Source organism: Acyrthosiphon pisum, chromosome A1 (assembly GCF_005508785.2).
Source record: "Acyrthosiphon pisum isolate AL4f chromosome A1, pea_aphid_22Mar2018_4r6ur, whole genome shotgun sequence".
In the NCBI taxonomy this organism is placed as follows: domain Eukaryota; kingdom Metazoa; phylum Arthropoda; class Insecta; order Hemiptera; family Aphididae; genus Acyrthosiphon; species Acyrthosiphon pisum.
Genome location: NC_042494.1, coordinates 38,453,885 through 38,481,778, shown reverse-complemented (window position 1 = coordinate 38,481,778; position 27,894 = coordinate 38,453,885). Strand labels below are relative to the sequence as shown.

The 27,894-nt window shown below is 27.2% G+C and overlaps 2 protein-coding genes across 4 annotated transcripts in view; both read left to right on the top strand.

Annotated features, from left to right (window-relative positions):
• The window catches only part of LOC100575640 (frequenin-1), a 201,270-nt gene extending 187,736 nt beyond the window's left edge, over window positions 1-13,534 (top strand). For both annotated transcript variants that reach the window (XR_003839008.1, XM_029487013.1), the window contains one exon: window positions 11,603-13,534. Coding sequence is in view for 1 of the 2 variants with exons in the window: in XM_029487013.1 (XP_029342873.1) it covers window positions 11,603-11,806 (204 nt within the window). In the remaining variant the exon portion in view is untranslated. The remainder of the gene's footprint in view (window positions 1-11,602) is intronic.
• Window positions 13,535-24,113: 10,579 nt separating this feature from the next.
• Window positions 24,114-27,894, top strand: part of LOC100169535 (lachesin) — a 215,572-nt gene continuing 211,791 nt past the window's right edge. Inside the window, exon 1 of one of the 2 annotated variants that reach the window (XM_029487011.1) lies at window positions 24,114-24,266. In XM_029487011.1, coding sequence (XP_029342871.1) covers window positions 24,182-24,266 — 85 coding nt within the window. In that variant the 5' untranslated portion in view covers window positions 24,114-24,181. The remainder of the gene's footprint in view (window positions 24,267-27,894) is intronic. The other variant, XM_029487012.1, reaches the window with a different exon arrangement.

Here is a 27,894-nt window from a genome sequence, read left to right as displayed (position 1 = left end):
ATACACACATTCAAACAATTTTTTTACGTAGTGTTCATTTTTTTTATGCTTTTATAAAGTTGGACATTGACCTTGCCTCCACCAGAACATGATCTTCTCTTATCTTGAGTTTTTGTATATACATACTAGGTAAGTATTCTTTTTCAGAGTGTAATTTATCGTAGATAATATACCTACAAACATAGAAGATATAATATCCTTACTTATATCATATTCCATTTGAAGTGACATTGTTTTTTAAGTACCTTTTGTTAGAAACAAACCAAATACAATTAATCCACCTAAGTTACAGTTCAATTAAGTTCACCTAAAAATTAACTTCTATATTTTTTTCTAACTGACTACCTATTGTACAAATATTGCATATTAATATGCATTGTGTTTTAAAAACTTAAAATTATAATATTAAATTGTGAACAATTTTATTATATTGAAAAATATACAGTACCATTTGTTGTATTTCATTTCATATTCATAAATCACACGTTAAAGGCATTTAATTAATTTTAAATATGCTCATTAGCCTGTATTTCAGCACATATTTAGTTATAAGGTAGTAAAATTCATTATAAATTTAAATTGGATATATTATATATTGCAGCATAACAATAAGTAGATACTGTTTTATCAGTGGTGCATAAATAAATGTAGGTGCATCAATGAAAAATACCTAATCTATGGCACGGAAATCATCAGTGGGTGGTGAATTTAAATGATCTCAAAAACAGTAAAAATACAATTTAATGCTGAAAAACATTGCAAATTAAATGTTTAATTTTTAATTTCTCTGGTATGGATAAATAATTTTAGGAGAGAATCAAGCCACCCACCTCTACGATTATCGGATCTATTGATCCAATCACCCGATAAATTCAAAAAGACAAATCTATTGTATATAATATTTTATAGTCTTGTGAGCTAAAGAATAGTTGTTGAACTAGGTAACTATGTTAAATTAGTATACTGCCGCTATGTAATATTAGGTATATTTTATGAAATATGCATTAAAAATAAAATTTTAACTATAGAATTTACGACAGCCGTTTCATTTAGATACTGCAGAATTTGTTCTTTTTACACTTGGGCTGAATAAACAGTGTTTTCGTGTTCACAATTTATTGTTACTATTACAACCCACCCCCTTCTCACATACACCAATGTTTTTCACAAAAACTTTTCAAGATCGGAACCGATTTTTTTGAAACTGAATGTAGGTACTGCCAAACATCATTTTTTTGCAAAATAATTGTAACATATAGACAATCATCAAACAAAAGCATATATTTATTTTATTCAATCAATGTGAATGTATGGAACATTTTTAAATAAAATTAAATAATACTATAAACACACATATACATAAGATAGATATTTATACGAGTATGGATAATAAATATGTACCTATAATCTCTAAGCACTCAAAATAACATGACTACGACGATGTACCTATCAAAAATTGGAAAATTAGTCAACAGTTTTAAATTATTATTATTATTTCTATTGAATGTGAATACTAACGTAAAATGTTGAAACAAGCTAAAAATTAGTATTTTTTATGAACTATAGACTTGACAATAGACTTTTTGACAAAGTGCATGGATACCTTATATTATGGAACATCTAATAGATGTTCAACAGTCAACAAATAGTAAAACAGACTATTCACAATTCAAAATGTTACAATACGGATTATAGTTAACTAGATATTCAACAATAGTAAAATACTTTTTACACTACAAGTATTAAGTACATAAGTTTGTATTTATTACAAATAAAATAATAAATAATAATATTATCAAACAAATTTTTAAAAACACGTTTAGGTTATGTGATTTTCAAAAACTTTTTAACAATATCTCAAATCTTTTTTACTATTTTGTTAGAAAATTATATAGGTATGACATTGTAACGTCTGAAACTCTGAACAGTCGTATGTCTGCATTATATTATATAGTCGCCTGTAAATCACTATTAATTATTTTAACTTAAGTTAAATATATTTTTATATAATTGTATGGCGTGAATAATCATTATCACATGACAACAGTTTATCGTGATTTAACCTGCTAACAATGATTATGATATCATAATATTTAGTTAAAACAAAAAGGTAGGAATATATTATAAATATAATTTATATATAGGTATGTATTATACTAATATACTATTATAGTTACTTAACTATAATTTTATTAATAATGATTATTAAAATATTATGTTGTAACGTATATTATTATAATTCATTATGTGACGTCGGTAAGATGGCATAAAATATTATCTTATGGTTGAATAAAAACAAAACCGTAATTTTTTTCTGGTCGCAATTCCAATTCCAAGGAAACTAGTTTATAATTGTATATTAAATTATTTTTATCTGACGGATCCCACCATTGTTAAAAAAATACACCTTCACAATATTACCTACATTGCAGGGTTCGTTTGCTATTAAAGAAAGTTTTGATTATTTTTTATGTACACATTTTTTTAATTCGTTATCAAAATTTAATAATTCTGCTTTAATCACTATAAACAATAAATATTAATAATTCTTGTAAAATTATTATAATAAAAATTATTTAATAAGCTTGGATAACAATTGATCAACTGTATCGTTTTGCAATAAAACAACATATTTTTATGTATAGTTTGTAGGACATAGATAGGAAAGTAAGTAGGTATAGTCAGTAGGAACTTAAAGGTAGACATATTCACAAGGTCTTTATTATATAACTATTGTAGAATCCATGGTTTGTGTAACAGCAGTAGAACATAGTAGTAAACATACAAGTTTAATATAGGTAGTAAAATAATATTATAGTGTTATACTTATATTTTATCCACACAATACATACGTAAAAAACGTTTGTTAAAAAAAAAATTAATTTAAAAGTTGATTGTTTAAAAAAAAGTTTCTTTTTTTCATATTAATATCAAGGAATATAAGTTAATATAACAAATCTAATTACTGTGCACAATTACTCAATTATTAATTCCTAAAAATCTTTATAACGTATTATCATATAATATAATTTACAATATGTGAAGTTATAATATTATAAATTATAATAACACACAAGCCCTAATGCACATGATATAATAATATAATATAAAAATATAAATTAACATAATTAATATATATTTATAAATATAAATTAATTAAATGTACTATAATATATAATTTGATTGTTTCTCGGCAATACACAGTGCCAGTATTTAACTAAATGAACAGTATCTGTCTTAACATACGAGTAATGGAAATAGTATGATAATTGTATGTTACTGTCACAAATATACTTCATATTTTTTTTTTACTTTCAAGACAAAAACTTATTAATTATTTATTTTTGACATTTAAACATTTTAGCACATTTGGTTTTTTTCTAATTAATAATAACACACATTAATACAGAATAAAGACGTTTAAAAAACATTAGATAATCTAACAAACGAAATCCACCTATAAATCAAATGTTAGTTTCAATGTTCAAGATTCGGTATAATGTATACTCTATGACTATTCAAACTTAATCCTCGGGGTTTAACCAAATATTGTGACACTTGACATGACGTGGACTAAACGATCTTATACGTGACTTGTAAGACGATGTATAACTGTATCAAGAGTTATGATTTAACGTGACCCGTGTCAAATTTAAACAGGTTCGATATGATGAATAAGCAACATCTTGACGAACTTATATATATATAAAGACATAGAAATATACTGATGACCGGAAACAAGAAAAACTGTTAAATTTTTAGAATCACGCGTTTGAATATATGAATACATTAGAAATTACATCAAACAATAATTACAAAAATAAAATTATAAAAAAATATTGTATAATATTATATAATATAACGCAATCATATTAAAAGGATTGATTAATTACCATAATATTACTTAACGTTTTTGTAACACACGATTTATATAGTATATAGTATTTTTTCATTTGATAATTAAGATGTTAGAGTTGAATTGAACATCAAATGAAAATAAACAAAAATGTATTTAATTTCAAGTGAACCGGCAAACGGGGTTTATACAAAAGTCTCTAAAGGATGTACCAGGAAGACCTAACGTCTTAACAAATTAAATAACCTTTATTCTAATCAATATTTTTCAATTTTAATTTTTATATATTATAAATCATTTTCTTTTGAGCTATTATGTATAATATAAAGTTTTATTTTTTTTTTTTGAAAAATTCATAATCACAAAATTTGTAAAACTGGTTTTTAGAAAACTTTTGATCGTAAAAACATTTGTCTTAGTCAAATTGTTTTTTCATATGGTTTTTTAAAATGTCAACATTTTTTGAAGTAAGACTCTTTAATTTAAAAAGTAATAACTTTCACATAACAAGAACCTATTGAAAAATTCTTATTTAATATTTAATAAAAATTAATACTTTTTGAATTTAATGTTTTTACGACTTGAAAAAATTAAAATATAAAAATAAAATTTTTTATATTATACTTGTAGCGCAAGTGTCAATCAATTATATATAAAAATAAAGTAATAAAAATTATTTCATTTGTTAGCAGGTGTTTCAGTTACACGTCCATATAGAAGCACTATTTATTTTGGGCAATGCGAGTAATAATATTATAGCTCATCTGTATGACTGTATCATTATTTATTTTTGGGCTACATCATCGCAATTCAATTGTTTACTTATTTTTTATTTTATTTTTTTTTTTTTGGGGGGGGGGGGGGGGTGATAATTGTTGTGCCAAAAAAACCTGTGAATGACTTCACCCCCAAACACCACTTAAGTTTACCTTTTAACAATTTTTTTTTAAATCTTACAATATTTTGAAGTCACATTATTATTCAAACCTACAATTGGGAGGTGGGAAGCGGATTTAGAGGTTGTCGTATTCACTATAAAATAAACTACAATAACAGATGAGAAATCATAAGTGAATAATACATACTATGTATAATAAATGGATGATACTGTAGTGCATTTCATTATAACTGCGACTCGACGCTAACCCACTTCGTGGTGGTTTTGTCTCAAACCAGGGGTTTTCAAACTAGGATCGAAAAAATGTGTGAAATATTCGTCATCAATTTTAAATTTGCCGCGCAACTTAACGCGCTAGTTTTAGAAACCCTAATGAAAAAACACCACAAGGCGTGTTCGCGTCGAGTCGCAGTTACAATGAAACGCACTATAGTAATTATTAAGATAATTAAGTAGTAAATAAAGTAAATAAAGTAAATAGTAGTTATTATATTAACCAATCTTACAATTGTTTATTGACATAATCTATAAATAGTTAACAGATAATTGAATCAAATATATTAATAATAATAATGATTATAATTTATTAATTAATAAAAATCAATATTTTGACCAATCACTTTTTATAAAAGTTTAACTTAATCTTTGAATCAAGTTCTAGGTTAGTACCTACTTCTTCTTCTTCTTCTTCTTTCTTCAGCTTAATGGTCCTTGAAGGGCCTGAGCTGCCACAAGTAAGTCTCTCCACCTTTCTCTGTTGAGTACTAATTCAACAGACGCATTCGCATCCACCAATTAAATGTCCCTCTTCACAGCATCCTTCCATCTCGTTCGCGGTCTACCCAGTGGTCGTTTTTTCTGTATCGTTGTGGTTATGACCTTTTTTAGTATATCATCTTCAGCTCTCCAAACGTTAATATTGTTGGTTTTCCATACAATTGGTACAGATTTTCGTTTTTCCGCCTTTCGAATGTTCCTAGATCGAGATTGTACACCGGGTCAAAAATTTTTCTCAAAACCTTTCTTTCAAATATTGCCAGTTTTTTGGTATCACCTTTCGTCGTAGACCAAGTCTCACACGTGTAAGTAACTATTGGTCTCAGATAACTAATATAGAGCAGTGTTTTCGACCTTCTCGACCACAATTTAGATTTCAATAACTTTTGGATGCTATGGTAGCATCGGTTTCCACTTGCTAACCGTTCAACTATTTCCTGATGCATGTCATTTTTATTGTTTATGTTCACACCTAGATACTTAAAACTTTCTACACTTTCAAATGTGAAATTATCTACTTGTAAATTAGACTGATCTTCTCTTCTCCTGGAAAGTACCATAAATTTTGTTTTTTCTTCGTTAATACAAAGTCCCATTCTTTTACTGGCCGTCACAAGGTTGGACATTGTCTGGGTGATATCTTGTCTTTTGTTTCCTAAAATGACAATATCATCTGCGTACGCCAATATTATTTCTTTATTTACCACCTCAACTTGATGACTATGATTTATTTCTTGAATCACCTTTTCGAGACCTAAATTGAATAGAGTTGAGGATAAAGCATCTCCTTGCCTTAGGCCAGATTTTACTTCAAAGGCTGATGGTAGTTCTCCCAGAAATTTCACTTTGCATTTCGTTTTGTCATTGCACAACTTTACCTACTTAGGATATTTAATGTTATTATTCTAATCAAATGTTCTATAAAACTCAATTTTTATGTGAAAAGTAGAAAGAAATAGTTTTTTTTTTTTTATCAAGAAAATTATATAATACTTAATTAAACGATAAAACTGATTTACTTCCCCATCCTCGTTGATGAGTGATATACCTAATACAATTTCAAATACGAATAATAGCTACAGGAATACAGGATTATTAAGCTTAACTATGAAAAAAAAAATTTGGAATTTACCATATTATATAGTTTATCATATGCATTAATAAAATATTTTAATAGCCATGGTAACATGTACCATTTTCAACATAAACATTAAAAAAAAAAAAACTGGACAAATTTAAATAATACGTATATCAAATATTTTATTACGTTTGTATGACCTTACTACTGTCAGTTGCCTACAGCAATACTTGCAGTTGATATAGTGTTTTGAATTATATTTGCTGTTATTAATGAATGGTTTGATATTCTTTATACAGCAAAAATGTGTATCTGCAACTTTATCTAGAACATTATTTTGGATTTTTAGTTAATAAATACAAATAAAAATGTTGGAATCAATAGATGGGTATTCGGTAGGTACTCGAAATATAATTCAAGGAATAAGATAATAATTTAATATAACTTCCATATTTTTTTTTTATTTTAGTTAAACTCATAAATGTATTCAAACATATATAACATGTGATAATATTAGTGGAAGGGATACAAATAATACAAATAACCAGTCATATAAATCTATACAATTTTGGACGTACTAAAATGTTAAAATAAAATCTCCAGACAGTATGATTACAGTTATAAAACTGGCAATATCTTACAATTTATATGCTTACGAAGATATTATTTTTGAATGTACTTTGCACGCTCCCTAAATACAACTCCTTATTTCGATGACATCCAATTTAAAAAATCTTGCTAGAGAAATCAAATTTTAGCCATAATGTTAGCAGTTATTGAAGTATCTCTAACGATGTTGTATTACTTGTAGGATAGTGTTTTTGTTTTTTTAAAAGGCCGCAGTTTCACTTTGTTTGTTTTGTTTATTTAAAGAACTTTGGAGTAATCATCTAATCATAATAATTATGTAAATTTTTATTCAAACGTCTTATTTTTGAATTGTCAGACAAAAATACAACTCTCGATAAAACGTCTATGATAAACAATAAAATAACAGTTAAAGTAAAACAGTTTTTTTTAAAAAATATTTTTATTTGACATAAACAATCTATACAAATTATCACAATAAGTTTATATGATAAGACTTTTAGAAGAATATTATATACCATGAAATATATAATTAAAGTAGCCACCCATTAGGGACTTTTGGCTAGTTGATTGAATTTTAATAATTATTATACATTTATATATAGAGGCGTTAGATCGCGGTACTACTTTTTTTTAACCTGCAGTTAGGATTTCTTGGAAGTGTAAGGATGGAAAGATCTTTTATGAGAGGGTTAGGATGAGTATGGAGTCATTTATGTGAACGTGTGTGGGAGGTATGTGCTTCCTCCTTAATTGATTGCATTATTTGAGTTAACTTAGAGATACAGGGTAGAACATTGGATAGTCGCCGGAGTGATATATTTTGGAAAGTTTGAGTTATATTAATGTCCGATTTTTTTGCCACACCTCATAATTGATGTCCATACGTCCAGATCAGTTTGATTATAGCTTTATAGATTAATAGTTTGGTGAGCGAAGACTAAGTAAAAAGTAACAGAAAAATTTAAATGAAAGCATCCATTTATTTTTAATCAAAACTTTGAATCAACATTTACAAATTGCACACAGTACTGAAACTTCATTTAAACTTACCCGAAACATGTCAGTTATTCACAAAGTTGCTGTTAACGCTAAATATTGATATTACACGTACCTATAGCTTCATACTGTATACGGCCCGCAAACAAGGTTTAACTGGCCCTCTGAAGGACGATGATAATAATCTAAAAATATGTATACAATATCTCAAATCGCCATTGCATGCACTCTTCATCATGAGTCTTATGTCACGTATCATGCACATGTGTCAGGTATTAACATCTGTATCATAATTTAATATAAATTTTACAATCAAAAATTATATGGGTTAACATAATATATCATTTTAAATGTTGGCCCACTGAGAGCTTTTAATTTTTTTATAAGGCCTTCGAATAAAAAAGTTTAGAGCTGCAATCTTAATATTTTCATTATAGATGTTTCTGAGATCATTCGACGTTATCCTTGCTTAGGGTTATTGACAGTCAACTCTGTTCGCCGTTGCTTAGCCAAAGCATTGCCTCAAAACAGAAAAATCCAATATTATGCGCCATGTGTAAATTTATTTGCATTTTTTATTACTCTACTGTATGTCTGTATACCAGTTATATAACGTGCGAGTTCATTAAAATTAAAAAAAAGATGAACATACGGATGTGAAGTAGGATTCAGAGACTAATATAAATCTGCAAACGTATAATTTATGGCAACGCGTACACTGTATACAGCGTACTTAACATGTAATATACTAACATACGATATATGAACATGTCCACTGCTAAATCATATAATAATATATTATTATTATTTATAATATCATAAACTATGCTATAATATGATTATAATATTATCTATTTACCTGTATTACAGATTTGATATATTTTTTCAAAGATACGTTTAAGAAATCTACGTCAGTTCCGATACGTGATTTAATTTATCTTTCTGCTTACAAATTACAATATCCAGCAAGATAATGTACCTACTTAATTATTATCACCAATACGTATACCTAGTTAATATTCCGTTTCACTCTTATCATGTATTTTTCCAACTTCATAGAAAATCGATGAATCAATAGAACTGGTACATATGCCCACTTGAAGTTACCCTCTAGATTTAATTTTTAAACTGTCCGGACATTTTTCATGAAGTTTGATTTTAATTGTAAACGCACTGCAGTTTCTTTACGTTCGATATAATATTATAGTGGCTAAGCTAACGGATAGCCTTCTGCGTTTGTGTGGTATTTAACAAAAGTGGTTGTCGGCTAACACTGTTCCTGATATTCCAAATTCATATGCAAACAGAATACCGTCATTATCGTTGCCGACCAATATTCAATATTATTAATAGCAGTTAGTGGGTAAAATACAATTTTATTTCATCGAAGTTCACAAACGTTATATTAACATACCAGAACGCAATAATATTAAAAAACGACGAAAATAAAAATTAATTGGAAAATTTCACTTTTAATTAATAAGTCGGCGCCTCGACTGTCAAAACCCCACAACCGACCACGTGACTTTTAACGTTAAAATAAATCACAATTTATAAGGGGATTAAGTGTATGGTATTTTTACTCGATGCTTCGGACCTTTTTCACAACGATATTGTTCAACGCTAAATAATATATGTAAGTCAATAATTTGTGTACAGATATAAGTATAGCTTGCCTTTGTCTTGTGTACTTATTTGTTTTAATGTACAGCACTACCATTCATTACGATTATTATATGATTTAATATGACTATGGCTACTCGAACGCTCTACATGCTTGATATTGCAACAACAATAACAAAATCCTTTTAAATGACCATATTACTTATAGTCTTGGTTAACTCAAATCCATATAGAATGCTCGTACGTATTGAATTCCTTTTAAACTTTGAGTTAACAACTATAATCGTCAGTTAAAAATATGAAACTTTTAATCTGATACTAATATGATAGGTACTTTTATATACATTTTACAAATTGAGCTTATAATAATAAAAATAGAATTAATTGTTTTCTTTTGAACCATTCCCGAGTAAAGATAATATATGTTTTTCAATAAAAAAATCGATAACTTGTACTTGTTTGTTGTACAGTCTGTCAACTGCTTGTGTATTATATTCTAAAGAAAATCACTTTAATCATTCTTGATTGAAACAAGTTTATAGCAAACTAGTAGGTAAACTAAATTAATTCAGAACCATGTTTTTTTTATACGAGTTCGGGCATGCTCAGAGGGTCCAATTATTATATAAAAAACATTTTAAAAAAAATTTAAACAACATTTAAATGGACCTGTTTTTCAACATAAATTGACATTTTGTTAATTTTGTTTTAAACATAATTATTTTTTAGTATATTACAATAATATATTATACTATGTAACATCCATATAGTAAATACAGGAATTAACCACATGATAATCCAGAAGTAAGCGGAAATCCATCAATATATAATCCGAGGAGTTCTGTAAATGTCAAATACCAAGGATAACAACCCTAAATATTCTCAGCAAATTAAACATGTTCTTATTTTGGAAATATGGGTTGATCTTGATACTTGATTTATAGGCGCTTGGTTATTATTTTTTTTTATTTTTTTTTTGGTAACTGGTCAATATTATAACTAGAATAATTTGGAGTGAGAGTGTTTACGTACGTTTCATCACGAACATCTAGTACTTACGTTTATTAAATTCCTGACTATAGGTACAGTTGAACAAAAAATTGTGTTATGAACTATTTTTGCATTTACCTAGACTGCACATAAATTGGTCTTGACAAATTGGTGAATAGTCATTTTCCTGGTGAGAAGTTTGTATTTTTATGTTTTAACTAGGTATGCATAACCTAAAAGTTATAGGCATATCGTCTACTCGTCTATAATATAACTTCGAAGGCAGAGGTTCCACCACACAACTATTACTAAACTTTAAAGGGTGTCTGGACCGTACTCGAGTATTGAGGGTGCATTTACTTATAGTACATATTATTATCAAGACTAGGTATATTATTATCTTAAAGTATATTATCATGTGTAGCGTAATAGCTATAGAAAATAGAGTCAAACCAAACTTGTTTATCCGCGTGAAACCCGAATATCGAATGACTCGTCTGGCAATAATGTAAATTTAAACAAACTACTATTTAGAAGTATTTTATTTTACAACAATATTTTTACCAGGCTGACGAGAGCGAGCGATATAATGAAATACAACAACACAGTGTATAGAGGGTCCCGTTATCGGTAAAAGTCACGTAATGGCTTTGTTAGTCTAACGCATATTATAATAAGTATATCGTACCTACGTACGACACGATAGTATCTTTTTCGAAAGTTGAAGATGTCGCATTATTCTGCGGAGTACCAATGTATAAAACATGTTGACTAATTTATTTGTCGTTTACAGGGTCAACAACCCCAAGCCGAAGATGAAAATACCCCACAAAAACGAGTAGATAAAATATTCGATCAAATGGATAAGAATCACGATGACAAACTTACACTGGAAGAGTTCCGGGAGGGAAGCAAGGCGGATCCGAGAATTGTGCAAGCACTTTCGCTCGGTGGAGACCACAACAATGCTGCAGCTCCCCAAGCAGCCACCACATAAGTCTGTCGGATGAGAGTTATTTTCCCACGTATTGACTTTGTTATTTATATTTTTGTGTCTAATTTTTTGTCTTTTACCTACATTACATTATAACAATATTGTAATTTTTCTTATAATATACTCAAACATTTTTATGAATTTCTATGTAAATTACTGTACTCAGATTATTATAGTTATACTTAATAGTAATAATAATATAAGGTTATATTTTATCCATCTTAGTGGATAGAGAAGTTTACAGCATAATATGTAGTACTTACGTATATAATTAGGTATCATCAGCGTTATGCTTTTATGCCTATATTAATACACGAGTTATACATACAATTATATTAATATACACAGTGAAACCTCTAAATACCGCACACTCTCGGTTGCTGGAATATTGTTACTAAGAAAACGTGAGCTCTTGGGAGTTGTCTGTTTGGGTAGGTTTCACTGTATATATCTAAATTTTATTCATTTTTGTGTGAAAAATAAATCTATATATTTGTAAGCACTTATATAGTTATAAATATAAATATATATACATTCTATATATTCAACCGATCTATGCACAATTATTTTAAAGTTTTAAACCCATTAATCTTTGTAATTTCGTTATCTATTTGTTTTATTACCTATACAAATCACTGTATATTTTTACGGAGTACTCGGACTCATTTTAAATAATTTAGTAGATATCATGAACATTTTTCTAGTCATTAGTAATAACATATTACGTAGCTTTGTTAATATACATTTCGCTTTAAACCACTCATGTAAACATACATTTTTTGTTTTTAGTTAAGCCCCCGGAAGTTTTTTTGCATTTCATATAGTTATATTAAAATTTAGTTTGAGTAATATTCTTATAAAAAGTAAATCCATAATGTTAAAAAAAATTTTACTGTAATACCAACTCATTACAGTATACTCGTAGCTTTACTAAAATCAAATGTGAGAGTTAATATTTTAGGTTCTGATTAGCTTTAAGCTTACAATTAATAATGTATTTATTTCAGGAAAATACAATAAACCTGTATACTTAAATAGAATGGAAATCAAACATGGATTGTACCTACTTAAAAACGTATTTTTTTTCTTATTGGAATAATCACGAAATTTCGAACTAAAATTAAAATTACCACTAAAAACTGCGACTAAATATAAGCAAGCTAAATGTTGGCCATTTTTTGGGTAAGCCATAGCTCATCTAAAATTATTATTGAAATGCAATTTCGCTTAAAAATATAAAGACGCTTATTCCAGTAATCCACCTGAACCTATTTCACTTGTTCGCGTTTATACTGTATACTTTTTTTATTAAATTATGACATTAACTATTTGCACATATAATGCACAGTGAAAATATTTTATTTATAATTTTATTTTAACAATCGTGATTGGCGTAATCAAAGAAGTCACCCATTATAGTGGCACTTCAAAATAAACTAAATAATTTTTGTATGTGTGTTTAAATGATATTGCACGTCTACTTTAATATTAAAAATTTGCTAATAAATACCGTTAGATAGTTTTTATGTACATTATTATTACATTTGTAAGAATTTTTTTCATCCTTTTAGTAACTACCTATTGATATTATTTTCATATGTTTTAATATTGTAAATATTCATTTATTGTTATGCTTTTGGTTCTGAAGATAATGCCTTATATACTAAATATTATTGTCTTCTATTTTATATTATCAGCTTAAAAAATAAAATATTGTTTTGTTTGGATTAATCGTAACACCTATATATACAATAATATCTATTATTTATAATTTAAAACAAAATTGAGACTTGAAAATTCCTATTCCTACTAGAGTGTTACTTAGGTACTATTGCCATCATATGTGATAACTAATCAAATTAAAAAAAAAACACGATATACATTTTAATTATATTAACTGAGAGGTAATGTTGTAGATTCTCTATATTTTAATAAATTTATTGAGTAAAATTACCTAATAATTGATTTGGCGATGAAATAAATACATAAAACGCATTCCAAAACTTATCAATGTTACTTAATGCCGACTGAAATCAAATAATAAAAAACCTGTTTACTTCATATCCTTGAGAAATTCTTTGTATTGATCGCTAATCATAACTAGTCGCTCTACAAAATAATTGATTTAAAATTAAAATAAATACATAATTACCATAACTGCAGTATGTATAGCTATCCATATAGTACCTATCTTTAATATTATTAAAGATAATTAGATAGTTTACGACCAACAGGCATGTTTTATGTTTCATACCTACTTATATTTTATGAGCATATCTTATAATATATAAATATATTTATTCCTACAAAAACCGATAAGTTGGTCACCATACGGCGGTTGTAAATTTATATATGAGTGTATAATGTAATATGTGCACATGCCAGGAAGCGTAATAAAGTAACACGTAGATTCATATTATGTTGAACATTGAGGGTTTGACATGTATTAGCCTGTGTTCTAGGATATGGAAAGAACAGATTTTTTTTTTGGGTAAATGAAAATAAATTTTACAAATATTTTTTTATGAAAATATACGATTCATTACAGTTAAAATGTACATGGGTTTTAAAAATTAGAGATAGTAAGTTATGCATCTAGTACGAGGAGTTCAAATGGTGATATTTTTCAAAACCATGGTAGATCAAAAATTGTTTCCAGTGTACAGCTGGTTAGAATTTCATTATTTCTGTTACACACCGTTTATGGTTTATCATCGTTTACCTAATACCTTACATAACGTCAATATCTACCTATCCATTACTGTTTGGGAAAATTGCATTTTTAATGCCATTCGAAAACCTTAGAATGCTATACTAAATCATATAGTATATTTTGAATATATTTGACACGGATCGTCGGAAAACGAATGTCTTACATTTCTAGTTTTTTTAAAAATATTTTTTTAATATTTCGCTTTTCAGGATTCTACGTTGAATTAAACATCAATCTTCGGAAGCAAGAGACCAACGATTTAATATAATTTAAATGTACACGATTACGAGTTGTATCTATACACAACAAATATTACAAACATTTTATACGTATAAATTACATTGGTGGTTGTAAGCTATAAATCCATTATAAACTATACCAACTTCAATGTGTATCTGTCATAAAAAATCACTTTATTTACACATCAATACCCTTTTGACCAAGAGTAAAAATAAACGAAATAAATAAAATTACATATTTAAGAGTCTGTAAGAAAAAATATAATCAGAAATCATAGAATTTAACAGAAGTAAGTTGTAATAAGAACTAAAACATAGACCCACAAAAATTAAAAAAGATCTACTAGTAAATAATTTAATTAGTCAACAAATGATGAGTATCGTTATTCGTTTACATAATCGCAATATTATGCATTTTATACATAATTATTATACATACATATTATTATTATATCAATATTAATAGTCGTTTAGCAAAAATTCAATAATTAACAAAAAATGGACAATAAAGTGTCTTGTACAGTTGTAATCTCAAGCTTCAACACCACGTACGATTTATTGTTATTGTATATCACTTCCAATGAACTGTTCCAATTAAATTTAATAGTCAAATTTCGTATTCGTGAAAGTGTGCAACTCTCTGGTTGATGTTTAATAGGTAACTATTAAAGTGTAGTCCGACATTCTAGTGTACCTACGTTCACTAATAACAGTGATGCAGATCTGTTGACGACTTTCGAAGTGTGTTGATACTGCAAAATTCTTCAGACAACTCAATTTAACGGAGATAAGTACAACAGTTCTCTGACCAATTGAAATAACCATAATGTAAGTAGGTATGTTTAGAGTAGGTTATCTATATTGTGATATTTCCTATATAATAAAAACGCTAATATAATATCCCATTTATAATTCCAAAATAAAGAGATTCCATTATGGACTGAACAAAGAGTTAACCATTGGTTAATTTGTCATTTATAAAATTCTAGTTTATAAACCAGCGGTAACAAAAGCTAAGCATTCTAACTTAATTTATAAGATACCTACGTATTTATATTGTTTAAATTTTTATAAAAATAGTGACCAAAAAACTCAACTTCGGTGCAATGTGTATATAAGAACCGGATATATTGATGTACAATTTAAAAAGTAAAACGCAATAATGCATTAAAAAAAAACTTTCCAATGATGATCATGAAAAATCTGAAAAGGAAACAGAAATCGAGATCATCATTCCCTCTGGAATTGCTGTGTCGGATAGTGCTGCATGATTATTTAAAATACACTAAATTACCATTATAAAAAACGATAATCAGTAGATCTTGTTTAGAACAGCACTTTTTAAAATGTCTTCAATATTATCCCATAATCCTGTATCAAGATGATAAGTATGGTATCAGTGCTCTCCTCCAACCTTACAATATTATTATTTGTGATTTTAAATGTCTTTATTTTTTTACACTTTTAATTTTTAACAGTTTGTCGAAATCGTTGTTATTTTCATAATCTATAATTACATTTATTATCAATAATAATATTGTTTAATTATGAACGTGGTCCCGACAATAATTATAACCAATTTGTTGGTTGAATTTATTTCAACTGAAAGAATGAAATCTGATTAAATTTACACTTCCCTCTGGCCTTTTATTCTAATCTTAGGATTTAGGTGCACACATTTCAGATACACATGTTTCGTGTTCCATTGTTCGCAAAGTAAGAAAGTGGCGAAAAGCCTTAATTGTTTGCAACACGCTATGGATTATGTTACACATGCAGGATTTTGTGCTTTTTGTATTTTCGAGATATTTAACCGTCACAAACATTTTATCAGTGTTTGAGTATGCAGTTTTACTCGGTTTTTCATTGGTTGCTCACAGTGCTCACACTTAATTATATGATTAATGTAAAATAATGAAATAATATATTACCAACAATGACGAGCACGTAGAGTTTAATACTATCTACTTAAATTAACATCTAAGACAGTTAAAAAACAGTTATATACTACCTACAATAAAATAATAATAGTGACATACCTACTTTATACCATTATAGTTATGTAAATATCATATTATATTATACTTGTATAGTTATATACCTACCTTTAATTATTATTTTAAACCAGAGACCTTATAAATTGATTGTATTCTATTTAGGTAATACAAAGCCATTGCCTTAATTGTAATTTATCCTCTAATTTTATATTTTATACTATTTAACTATTATAGCAAATGATTTTATTTATAATTATAGAGATTTCAGTATCAAGAATTTCAATGAAAATATTAAATATTTATATTACATATGTATTTATTGTTAGTAATTAACTTATGTATTTTGGTTAATTTAATTTGCACATCGTAAATGTATAAAATGTATTAATCTAAAATCGAATACCTCCATCACTTTCACTTCGTTAGTGTATATTATTTTATTAATGTTTAAGTTTGGCAATGTTCACGAAAATCACGGTAAATTTATCAAAATTATAATAATATTTATAAATATTAAAGACAGTGTACAATGACAGTGGTGGTTACATGGGATATTGGAATGATTAGAGGAATAAATCCCCTATGACCTTTTTTCAATATTTAAGATCTGTTAACCAAACATTATACTTTAAATAATTAAATAGTGCATGTTAAAAAATCAGCCATATGATATATATACCCCCTTCATGACAAAATCATGTGTCCACTGATATCAAAAAGTGTTAGTATTTAAACCTAAACTCATTGTATCTTTTAATTTACAAATTTACAATTTTTGATTACCAATTTAGCTTTTGGAGTTCTTTTTCTCTCAAATATAATAATATTATGATAAAATAAAATTATAATCAAGTTTAGGAGAAAAATATTTCTTTTTAAATTCTGGGATTAACTCCAATCATGTATTTTTTATTCTAAATGTTGATATTCTGGATATTAACATTTAAATTCGTTTTACTTTCTGTTATAAGTTACAACTTTTAACTTTAAAGTGGTTTGAAATACAAATTATAACTTAGTTTAATATCAGAAATCTATATAAAACTTAAGCTCTACTGTTCTATTATAATATTATAATATAATTTATTATTGCACACTGTACAGTCGATAGTATTATTTTAATCTGTGGTATTATGTGTTAGTATGTACTATAACTATATTGTTATGGACATTTAAAAAAATTGGAATTTCTAAAGTATTTTGTTAATTAAAATACTATAATAAATTGTTGCTTATAAGAAAAACGTGTAAAATCGTATAAAATAATTAGAAGTCTTGTAAATGACCTAATTATTTTCAGTTACTTCTATACCGATCATAGTTTCGAATGTGCAGTGTTGTAATACTAGTAACTTAAATTATACTTTAGTCTTTTAGTGAATACTTCACGTTCTGAAGAACTAATTAGAACATTCATACTGAAAACTGTTTCTTACTTACTATCAGTATTTGTGTCGGTACTGCAGATGCAATAGAAGCTCGGACAATCATTATAAATTGTGTTTGTAGCTGCGTTTAATATATTTTATTGATAACAATCGTCAATCTGTCATACTATCATAAAGCTAATGCATCATGCCAGCAGCGGGGGAAGGATTTTGTTTGGAGGGGGGGCATTGTCTTTTCCAAGTTTTACGACACAAATATTTAAAAGGGCCCAATTTATTAACCTAGAAGCTAAGCCAATGGGAAGGCCGGGTCCCTCTGACCCACCCCCCCCCCCTTAAATTCTTTACTACACCATGCATAGTTTTATAGGTAGCTACTTATTTTTACAATGTTTAGATTATATAAAAATAGTCATAAAGACTATGGTAAACCGATAACAAGCCTTTTAGTGTTAAATAATAGACAATGATTGTCCGTCTGAAAAATAAAAATGATAAAATTACATTTTTTTTAAAATTATATTTCATACTGAAATTACAATATTAACATATAAACGTATTAATCAACAATGGACAATGATAATTATGTACAAATTGGATCTCATCAAACGCCTGATCGATATACTGTTTTATACAACATTAATAGGTACTCTGACTTCTGAATAAATTACATTTATTTATATTATTCCCTCGATAGATCCATTCTACGTATAATTCTTTTTTTATCCATCAAATAAATTATGGAAATTGTTAGAAGTTATTAATAACATGCGGTTTCAATGGTTGTAAAATGTTGTTATCGAGTGCGCAATAAAATGGATTGCACACAATATGTATAGGTGTGTATCAAACGTTAATGATTTGTATTAAAATCAATAGGTCCTTAAGGTGATTTTTTTAAACAATAAACATACTATAAAACTGGTTAACACTTATGTAGAAACACGGATAACGGTACTTTGTTAGTCAACTGGAATGGAAGTGAAGGCGGACTAAGAGTTTTTGATGAGCCATATTATGACGTTCATTTATACCCGCGTACTACGTCATAATATGTTTGAAATCTTTTCTATTCAGAATAATCAATACAGTGAACTTAATTAAACATGTATAATGTATACGTATGGAAAACACGGATGAAAGACAAGTTAATAATTATTTATTTATTTATTACATAATTCCAATAAATGATTACGTTAAAAATCGGTAAATAGGTACTCAGCACTGGTACCTATACCTAATACATTATCATCAAAATTAGATAATTAAATTAATTTAAGCGTTCCTCTTCATCTTGTTTTATATCAGAAAAAATATACTTGAAATTCAATTGTTTAAAAGCATACTGCTTAGGTACATACTGATTTTGATACATCTGCTTCGTAATGCCACTTCGACTCCTAGAGTTTTTTCCTCAATAAAATCACATAATTTTTAATTTGACAAATCTCGTGAAACATGATCATTATGATTAGTGAGAATATGTATTTTATTTGATAAGCTAAATTTACAACACTAAATAAAGTTACAGGGCTTACAACATCATATCGGGTTTTCACATGTTTTTCCGCTGACAAACGTTTTACTGAGATAAAATATTAATATAAAGTTCCGTCCGTAAAAAAAGATATAAATAAAAATATTTAAGGTAAAAGTAACAACGAAATAAAGTCTGATTATTCAATTAAGTTATCCCAAACAATTTAGGTAACGTTATTAGTAATATTTTGAAAATATGCGAAAATATAAATATTTTATTTTTCCATGTAAATAATAAAGTAGGTACACAAAGATTTTATAAATAATAAACATATTCTATTTATTTTTATTTTTTTTTTCTATAAATGTTTTCCTCAATTGATATTCAAGTGGCATTGCATCAATAATTAAATTCAAAATTATTGCACAAGGAGTAACGTTTACTTATTCAATTCAAAATTTAAGTTGGTTTTGAAAAACGTATTCATTAGTATTAGAATATTTAATTAATAAATCACAACATTATTTTCAACACGATAGTGGATATGATTTTATCTTATACATTTATAATTAAAATAAAACTTAAATAAATATAACGTTATACTTAATACAATAATTTACAAACAATATACTACCTAGATAATTGTTATTATTATTAATTATATTTTTTCTGTAACAATAAATTATATTAGGTATAGTATATTTTGAATACCTACCTTGTTATATTATTATAATATGAGACATTATTTTTCTATAGGTAATGAATGTACATAAAATAATATAATATTAATAACAATTTTAACATCGATATGATATTATGATGTAATTATCTCCAAGATCAAGGAAATCGCGGAGAATATTCATTTTTATAAAAAAAACTGTTTTTTTTTCAATTAATAATTACAATCTATAGTAATAATAGCTAAATAGGTCATTTATATTATGAATTATAATGAACAGAAACAAATAAACATAAAAACATAAGAGAGGAGGAAACCTATCAGTAGCATCTTTGAGATATATTATATTTTTCATTTTTTTGAGTAATGGTTTGTAACAGTTACAATATTATATTTGTTAACTGTTAAGGCGTCTCGTAGGTAATTTTAGCCTTCTAATGGGATTTCCTGAAATAGTTATAGAGGATATACTTAGGGACATAAGAGGATTTTTATAATTAGTTAGTTCGTCGCAGTGGTGTATTTAATATTTTTTGTAGGGGGTGGATGACAAGAATTTTAGTTTACAGATTACGATGTAATAATATTATAATATAATAATAGACATTATGTATTTAAAGAGCCATGGGGGCGGATTTGTACACATATCCGCCCCCGTAAATACGCCCCTAGTTCGTCGTGAAATCTATATTGTAATATTGGTGGGCTAGTATAGAGATTACAGGTTGTTGAGTATTTAGGTAAGAGACAAACCACAAGTATCTAGTAATAATTTATTAGCCGAAAAACTAATCGCCTGAAATGCTTCAAATAGGTGCTTGGCCTCAGATTTGGATGCCTTATGACCAAAAAGAGCTATTAGAGCATTTTGTTTTTGAAGTTAAGTTTGGACTTAAGGATTGAGTGGAGAAGTCAAAGTCGTGAGTTAGGCACATTGTTTTCTTTTATTTTTGGTGTAATCTTTCCAGGTGGAAAATTTTTTGACATTTTTGATTTGTTTCTCTTCTATAATTATTGATAAAATATTTTTCGATCGGTCAACAAGCTTGAAAATTAAACACAAGGTTTCTCATATATTTTAGTTATAGCTCTTTAATAATATAAATAATATATAGGCACGATTTTTTTTGTGTAAGCATTTGAACTTAAAATTTTGAAAACATTTGGTGAAATCACGACAGTTTGCAAATTATGTTGTACTTACTTAAACATGTATTAAATGTTAAATTTGTTACCTAAGTCTTGAAAACTTAATACAAAGATCCTCGTAATACTGACAAAATCTAATCTAAAAAATATATGAAAAGAATTTTTTCTAGACAATTTATGTTAAAATTCAGACAGAATTAGATATTTCAACAAATAATAACGATTTTAGATATTTTATTGTAATTCAAAAATATTTTTCAAAGGGATTTGAACTTAAATGTGTAATAATTTATTTTATATACACATTGAATTTTTCTAAATATTTAGATTAATTGTATGCCATTGTCTATTTATACCACGAACCTATTCTAACCATTCTACAGTTAGTTAATAGGCAACAATAATTCGTAATACTCAAGTAGATTATAAGTTACTTTTTTTCTTTTGTGAGCCAATTATAAGCAGAAATAAACAAATTAAATGCAGTTATAATTGTAATATTATTAATAGCGAGAGAGTCACTCTAAAATAACTTTGTAAACCTATAAGGTATTTAGGTATCTAAATCTTCTTTAAAATGATTTTACAAGTTTCCATACATTTTGTGCTTTATATATATTTAGAAGCTGTTATCCATGGCTTCAATTGTAATACAACCCGTTCGAGATCCCAAATCATATTATTATTGTGCATGAAAAATGTGGTGCCGATTGGTCAAGAACATATTATTATGTGTTATTTACATAAAACCCAATCAATAAATAATAATATATTAGCCAACTATCTATTGAAAATGATCTATCGTTCCTTTCCATTTGACTTCAGTTGACATAGTCTCAATTGTTTTTTGTCAACATTTTTTTTTTTTTTTGTTTTTATAATACCTATAAACCTTAAACATACACTTTGCCTCTAATTACATGGCGATTTTTTTTAAGTATGCTCACACCATCATTATGTTTAAATTATGCATATAATCAAATTTTTATTTTTAGAATTTTTACGTGGAGTTAAGAACGATATTTTCGATTAACTACTTAGATTATTCACAACATTTAACTTGTATCCTGTTGCGATACGAACTTTGGTTTTTCAAATGAGAACCTATATTTTTTTACTCAAATTGTGAATCAAATGATATTTCTAAAAATATTAACGTACCTATTCTGTCATAATTTGAACGAAAATATCAAGTCGTTTTACTTTAAATTCTAAGGATAACAATCTATTGAAAGGATATTGTTTATTTTTGTTTTGAATATTATCTAAATTAAATTTTTAATTCATAAACATTTGGTAATATTAATAATTTTTCTAATTATAGGTACCGACTTGTGTAAGTAGGTAACTAGTAATTGTTAACAAATATTATTATAGCTATTATTGGTATCAGGTGTATGTTATCAATATTAGGTGACTATTATGAGTAGGTGTCTTTTATCAGTACTAAAAGGAGAATTTAACCAAGGTTACGGCAAAAATCTAAACAAGAAATAATATTATTGGAAAAATTGGTAACACCAACATTTACTGGAACAATTATTATTATTTGTACATTATTGATAGCTCACAATTTTTAATGATACATCATAATAATCATATAATACATTATTTACATCTCTTAGGTCATAGGTGTCATATGCAAAAATGCATATATCTATATCTTATGGTTTAATAATGTACTAGAATTGTCCGCGGCCATCGATATACATAAATATGTATAATATGGAAAATGAAAATTACGACCGTTTTATATTTTCTATTGAATTAAATGCTTCTTATTTAATTGTGTAGTAAGTGTATTTCCACGCAATACAATCAATTTTATCCGGTAAATTTTCAAGTTGAAAATGGATACAATACTACACACAATGATTCGTAGTCTTTTAACTAGAATTGTTTGATTCTTTTAATGGTCCCCGACGATAGCTATTCTAAATTATTATATTTTATTGAAAACGGTACTCGCGGGACCGTGACATAAAGAATTTGGAAATGCATTACGGGCGTTTGTTAGTAGTATTTTGATGACGATCGTGAGTTCTTGTTACACACAATAATTGTATTATATTATTTTCAATGCACTCACGATACTATGAAAACCTGCAGATGAGAAAAATAAAAACAACCCACAGAAAACGTAATGTATTGAGTTGGACTCTGTGATTCGAATTATATTTGTAATGATGGTGCACCATTTAACACGTCATATCGCACGTACCGCTTTTATAATTATTATATTTTTAAGAGTGACGCTTGCCATAGTATTCAAAAAGTTATATCGTTTAAAATTACCAGTGAATCCCGTAACAGGCAACAAGAGGCGTGCGAGTATCTGTAGTACCTATGATAATATATAACTATAGAATATAACTCTGTTATAATATGTATACACTATGTATTGATTTTAAGAATTATGTGTTCATTCTGTATACCTACATGATAAGATCTCGAAATAATGCTAATGGTTTTTGGTGTAACTCTAAAAAAAAAATGAGCGTATATATAATATACAATTTTAACTGAATGTTTATATTAGCGTTTTAACATACACCATAATATTTTCAAAATATTTTGACTCGTATGTTGTGCTATTTATTGGTTTTCGATTTTTATTAGTTTTTTTAATTTATGTCGATAAACAGTTCTTTGCCGTAAGCCGTGCTAGCGAGACTTGTAATACACACGTACGCTCCGCCGTCTTCGAATTATTTCGTGTTTTTTCATTTTCTTATGGTAAATTCTATCTCACTGAGTTCTCAAACGTGTTTGCACATCATCATCATCAGCTCTCAGACTGAGGTCACTTCAACCACAAGTAATAATTTAATTTGTTTAATTTATCTATTTATATTAAATTTAAACTTACAATATACACGCGCTTGCTTACTCTATAACTAAACCTGGGCACTGCCCGCGTAACAACTATTGGACTCCAACCAGATAATATGCTTTGACACGAACCCTTCTCAAAGTTTGCCCAATTACGATTGTCAACAATAAAATCGTCAATAAAAATAACAATAAGAAAAAACCAAATGAAGGTAAACGCTCCTTAACCATCATCCACCATTGCCAAGAAAATGAAACTATTTGTGTCACACCGAATCGTTATGAAACTCTAATCGTGGATGATGAAAATCCAAACACTGATATCGATAACATAGACATTGATAACCAGCATGAAACTCCGTCAGGGGCAATCGCATACCATACATATTACACCAAAGTCTATTCTCTATTTTCTCTCTATGCATATATTTTATCAAAAGCGTTCTTTTTAAATTAAAAGTCCACGAGGTAGAAGAAAAAAACAAAATTAGGAAATAACGCAGTTAATTAAAATTGTAATTCAATCCTTTTTGGATATTGTCACATTTCATTTTTTCGATATCGTAGAAACTAATGTACAATCAGATATTTGTATAGAATTTGATAAAGGAAATTGTATAAAAAACAGATAGCTGACATTTTTAGAAGAGCAATTTTTAAAAATAAAATGTCATAACAAAATAAATATTAAATTACATTTCTACCAAGTAAGAAAGTTCCCGTCAAAACATTTAAAAATAAATAAAAATTATCATTTCAATATAATGTAGCTTACATAATAATAAAGAAAATCTCTGATATCTAATACATATTTAGTAGACGTTTAAGAGTCAAAAAATACATATATGAGCCAAATCAAAACGTTTAGAGAACGTATTGCATTAACTGATAGATGAATATATCAAAAATTAGAATTTTTTAAATTTTTTCAAGTAAATATTATGTTAATATATAATACCGTATAAATACTTTTGTAATGTAAGCAGATCTGGATACTCATATACTATAAATAGTAAGTACTGTGAAAAAAATAATATAAAAAACGAATTAACTACTTGAAATGTTTTATGCGAATGATATTTAAAATTACGATTTCATTATGCTATTACATAATTCAGTTTTTAGATATTCCATACAATAATGTCATTTTTGCACAGTCTCTAAATTATTTCTTTATATATTTTATGTTTATGAATATATACCTAACATATACATTTTTTCCTCTCACTTTTTACAATAGTCATATATTTAAATATTTCCAATTCAATTTCCATTAGTGCAACTAAATTATTTATTTATCGCGGAACAACTTAAATAATATTACAATGCTATAACAATATTATGGATTGAAATTATACAAAAATAAAATTTTCTTTCTATAATAGATTATGATATTCAACTTTCAACTAAGTTTCAAGGAGTTACGTCTAACACAACTACAGTAGAAATAGATTTGTTGACAATCATAAAGGAACAGGAGTACTTAAATTAGTGGAATCAACAATAGGTACCATTTAATAAAACTTCCTTCGACTTCAAAATTAATACAAAGCTATATTAAAACGATAATATGATTGAAGTTGAAATTAGTAAACAATTTATTAACTATTTCACACATTTTAACATATTACTACATGTAGTATTTACATTTGAAACCGAGGACATAATATGATAGACTAATGAGTTTTGGCATCTAGTACATAGCATTCTCAATCCTATTATCGAAAATTCACAACTAATTTCTATGCTGAAAAATATACGACAAATATAAATAATTTTAATACAGGCATCACATAACAGTAGATAATAATTAATATAATATGGAATCGGTGATTTTTTTTAAGCCACTACTATTAAGTATATCGGCTTTCTAAAAAATACTTACAACAGTAATATATACATTTTGCATCATGAGATTAAATATAACAGTGTTAATCTTACAATATAAAATATGTAAATAATGAGGTAAAACCCAGGGAAGTTCTTAAACAGGGATTTTAAGATGATTATTATTATTATTATTATTTTTTTTTTTTTGTTTGTTTGTTAATGGTTGCTATTGGTTTTAATAACAATAATTATTTGACCACAGGTAGATTGCTTACCTAATAATAATATACTACTCGCATTATCGCGAAAACAAATCAATAGAACAGCAATGCCGTGTCAGCTAGGTAGGTACATATACAAATTAATGTTTGTCTATCTTTCAGTGTGTGTGTCCTTATGCATTCCTAAACCATTCGTGCGATTGCGATGAAATTTGGTACAAATATATAAATTAGATCTTTGAGAAGATAGTCTACTTAAAAAAAGATAAATTAAAGGTACAACCCGGTGCGGTGCTCATACAGGGGTTTTAAGATTTACAATGGAATTATTTTTTGTTTATAAATGGTTGCTATTGGTTTTAATTATTATTATTAAAATTAATGCGATAAGCATGTTGGCGCAGTGTCACTTCTATGTAGTTTAGTACAGAATGTCTCAAGTTTGATCCATGGGTTTAGGGGACCAATTTTTTGGATTGTTTCTGTATTTTTTTCTTCCTTATCTATACATACGTGAACGTTTGGGTTTTTTTTGTATTCATCGGATTTTAGTACGGTTAGGTTAGGTTGGGATTTTGCATTAATTGATTGTATTAATTCGCCGTAGGTTGAATTAAATAAAAACGACAAACTTGGTATACATTTGATACTTTTGAGTTAAATTGTACATTTACGTACAAACCACTCGGAGTCCACGATCTACCGCAAAAGTCTATTTGCTTAGTCACAAGTGAATCTCACAGACAACGCTGGTTAGGTTGGTTACAATTTTTTGTCCGGGTAGTTCAGCTAGTTGTACATCCAACGACCCGGTAGGTTCACACTAAGTATAAAAAGAAAATAACGATTATTTTAATTTTTGGTTTTTTATAACTAATACAGTTTTTTTTTATTTTATTCAACTGCCGTCTTCGTTTTCACAACAAAATAATTGTAATTTATTGTATAGTTAATTCAATTCAATTTTTGCCTTTTATTATGCATTTATTTACTTATAGTTAGCCACTTAGGAACTGTTATACAAATGTTTGTTCACAATGTTATTTTTTTGTTAATACTATTATTTATGCCTAATCTATATTGGTTGTTACTTGTTGAATATTTAGAGAGTTAAAAAAATATTAATCTATTTAGTATTGGGTTTACTCACGGCATCTAGCGTTGAACATGATTATATACATACAAGATTTACACCACTTTTAACTTTGGCCCCTCCGACAGATGGCACGGCATAATAAAATATTTGAATTTGTGAATTATAATTTAGTAGATTTATTTTCAAAAATATTGTCTGAAACCTTTCAACTTCCTTTTCTTCCGTTATTATTTATAACGTAATTATCAAAAGTCATTCCACTAACATGTCTATATGTAGCTATACGTTAAATGGAATGTTTATTGATTTCACGAGTACATAAAAATAGCTGACTTTTTGTAAGGATTTCTTTTACTATGAATTCACTATATGACGTTTGTGGTGTTTTTATTGATGAAAATATAATAACCGCAAGTTAATTAATGATTAAGACTCGACATGCGCAACGAATAAGGCAGTAACTCATT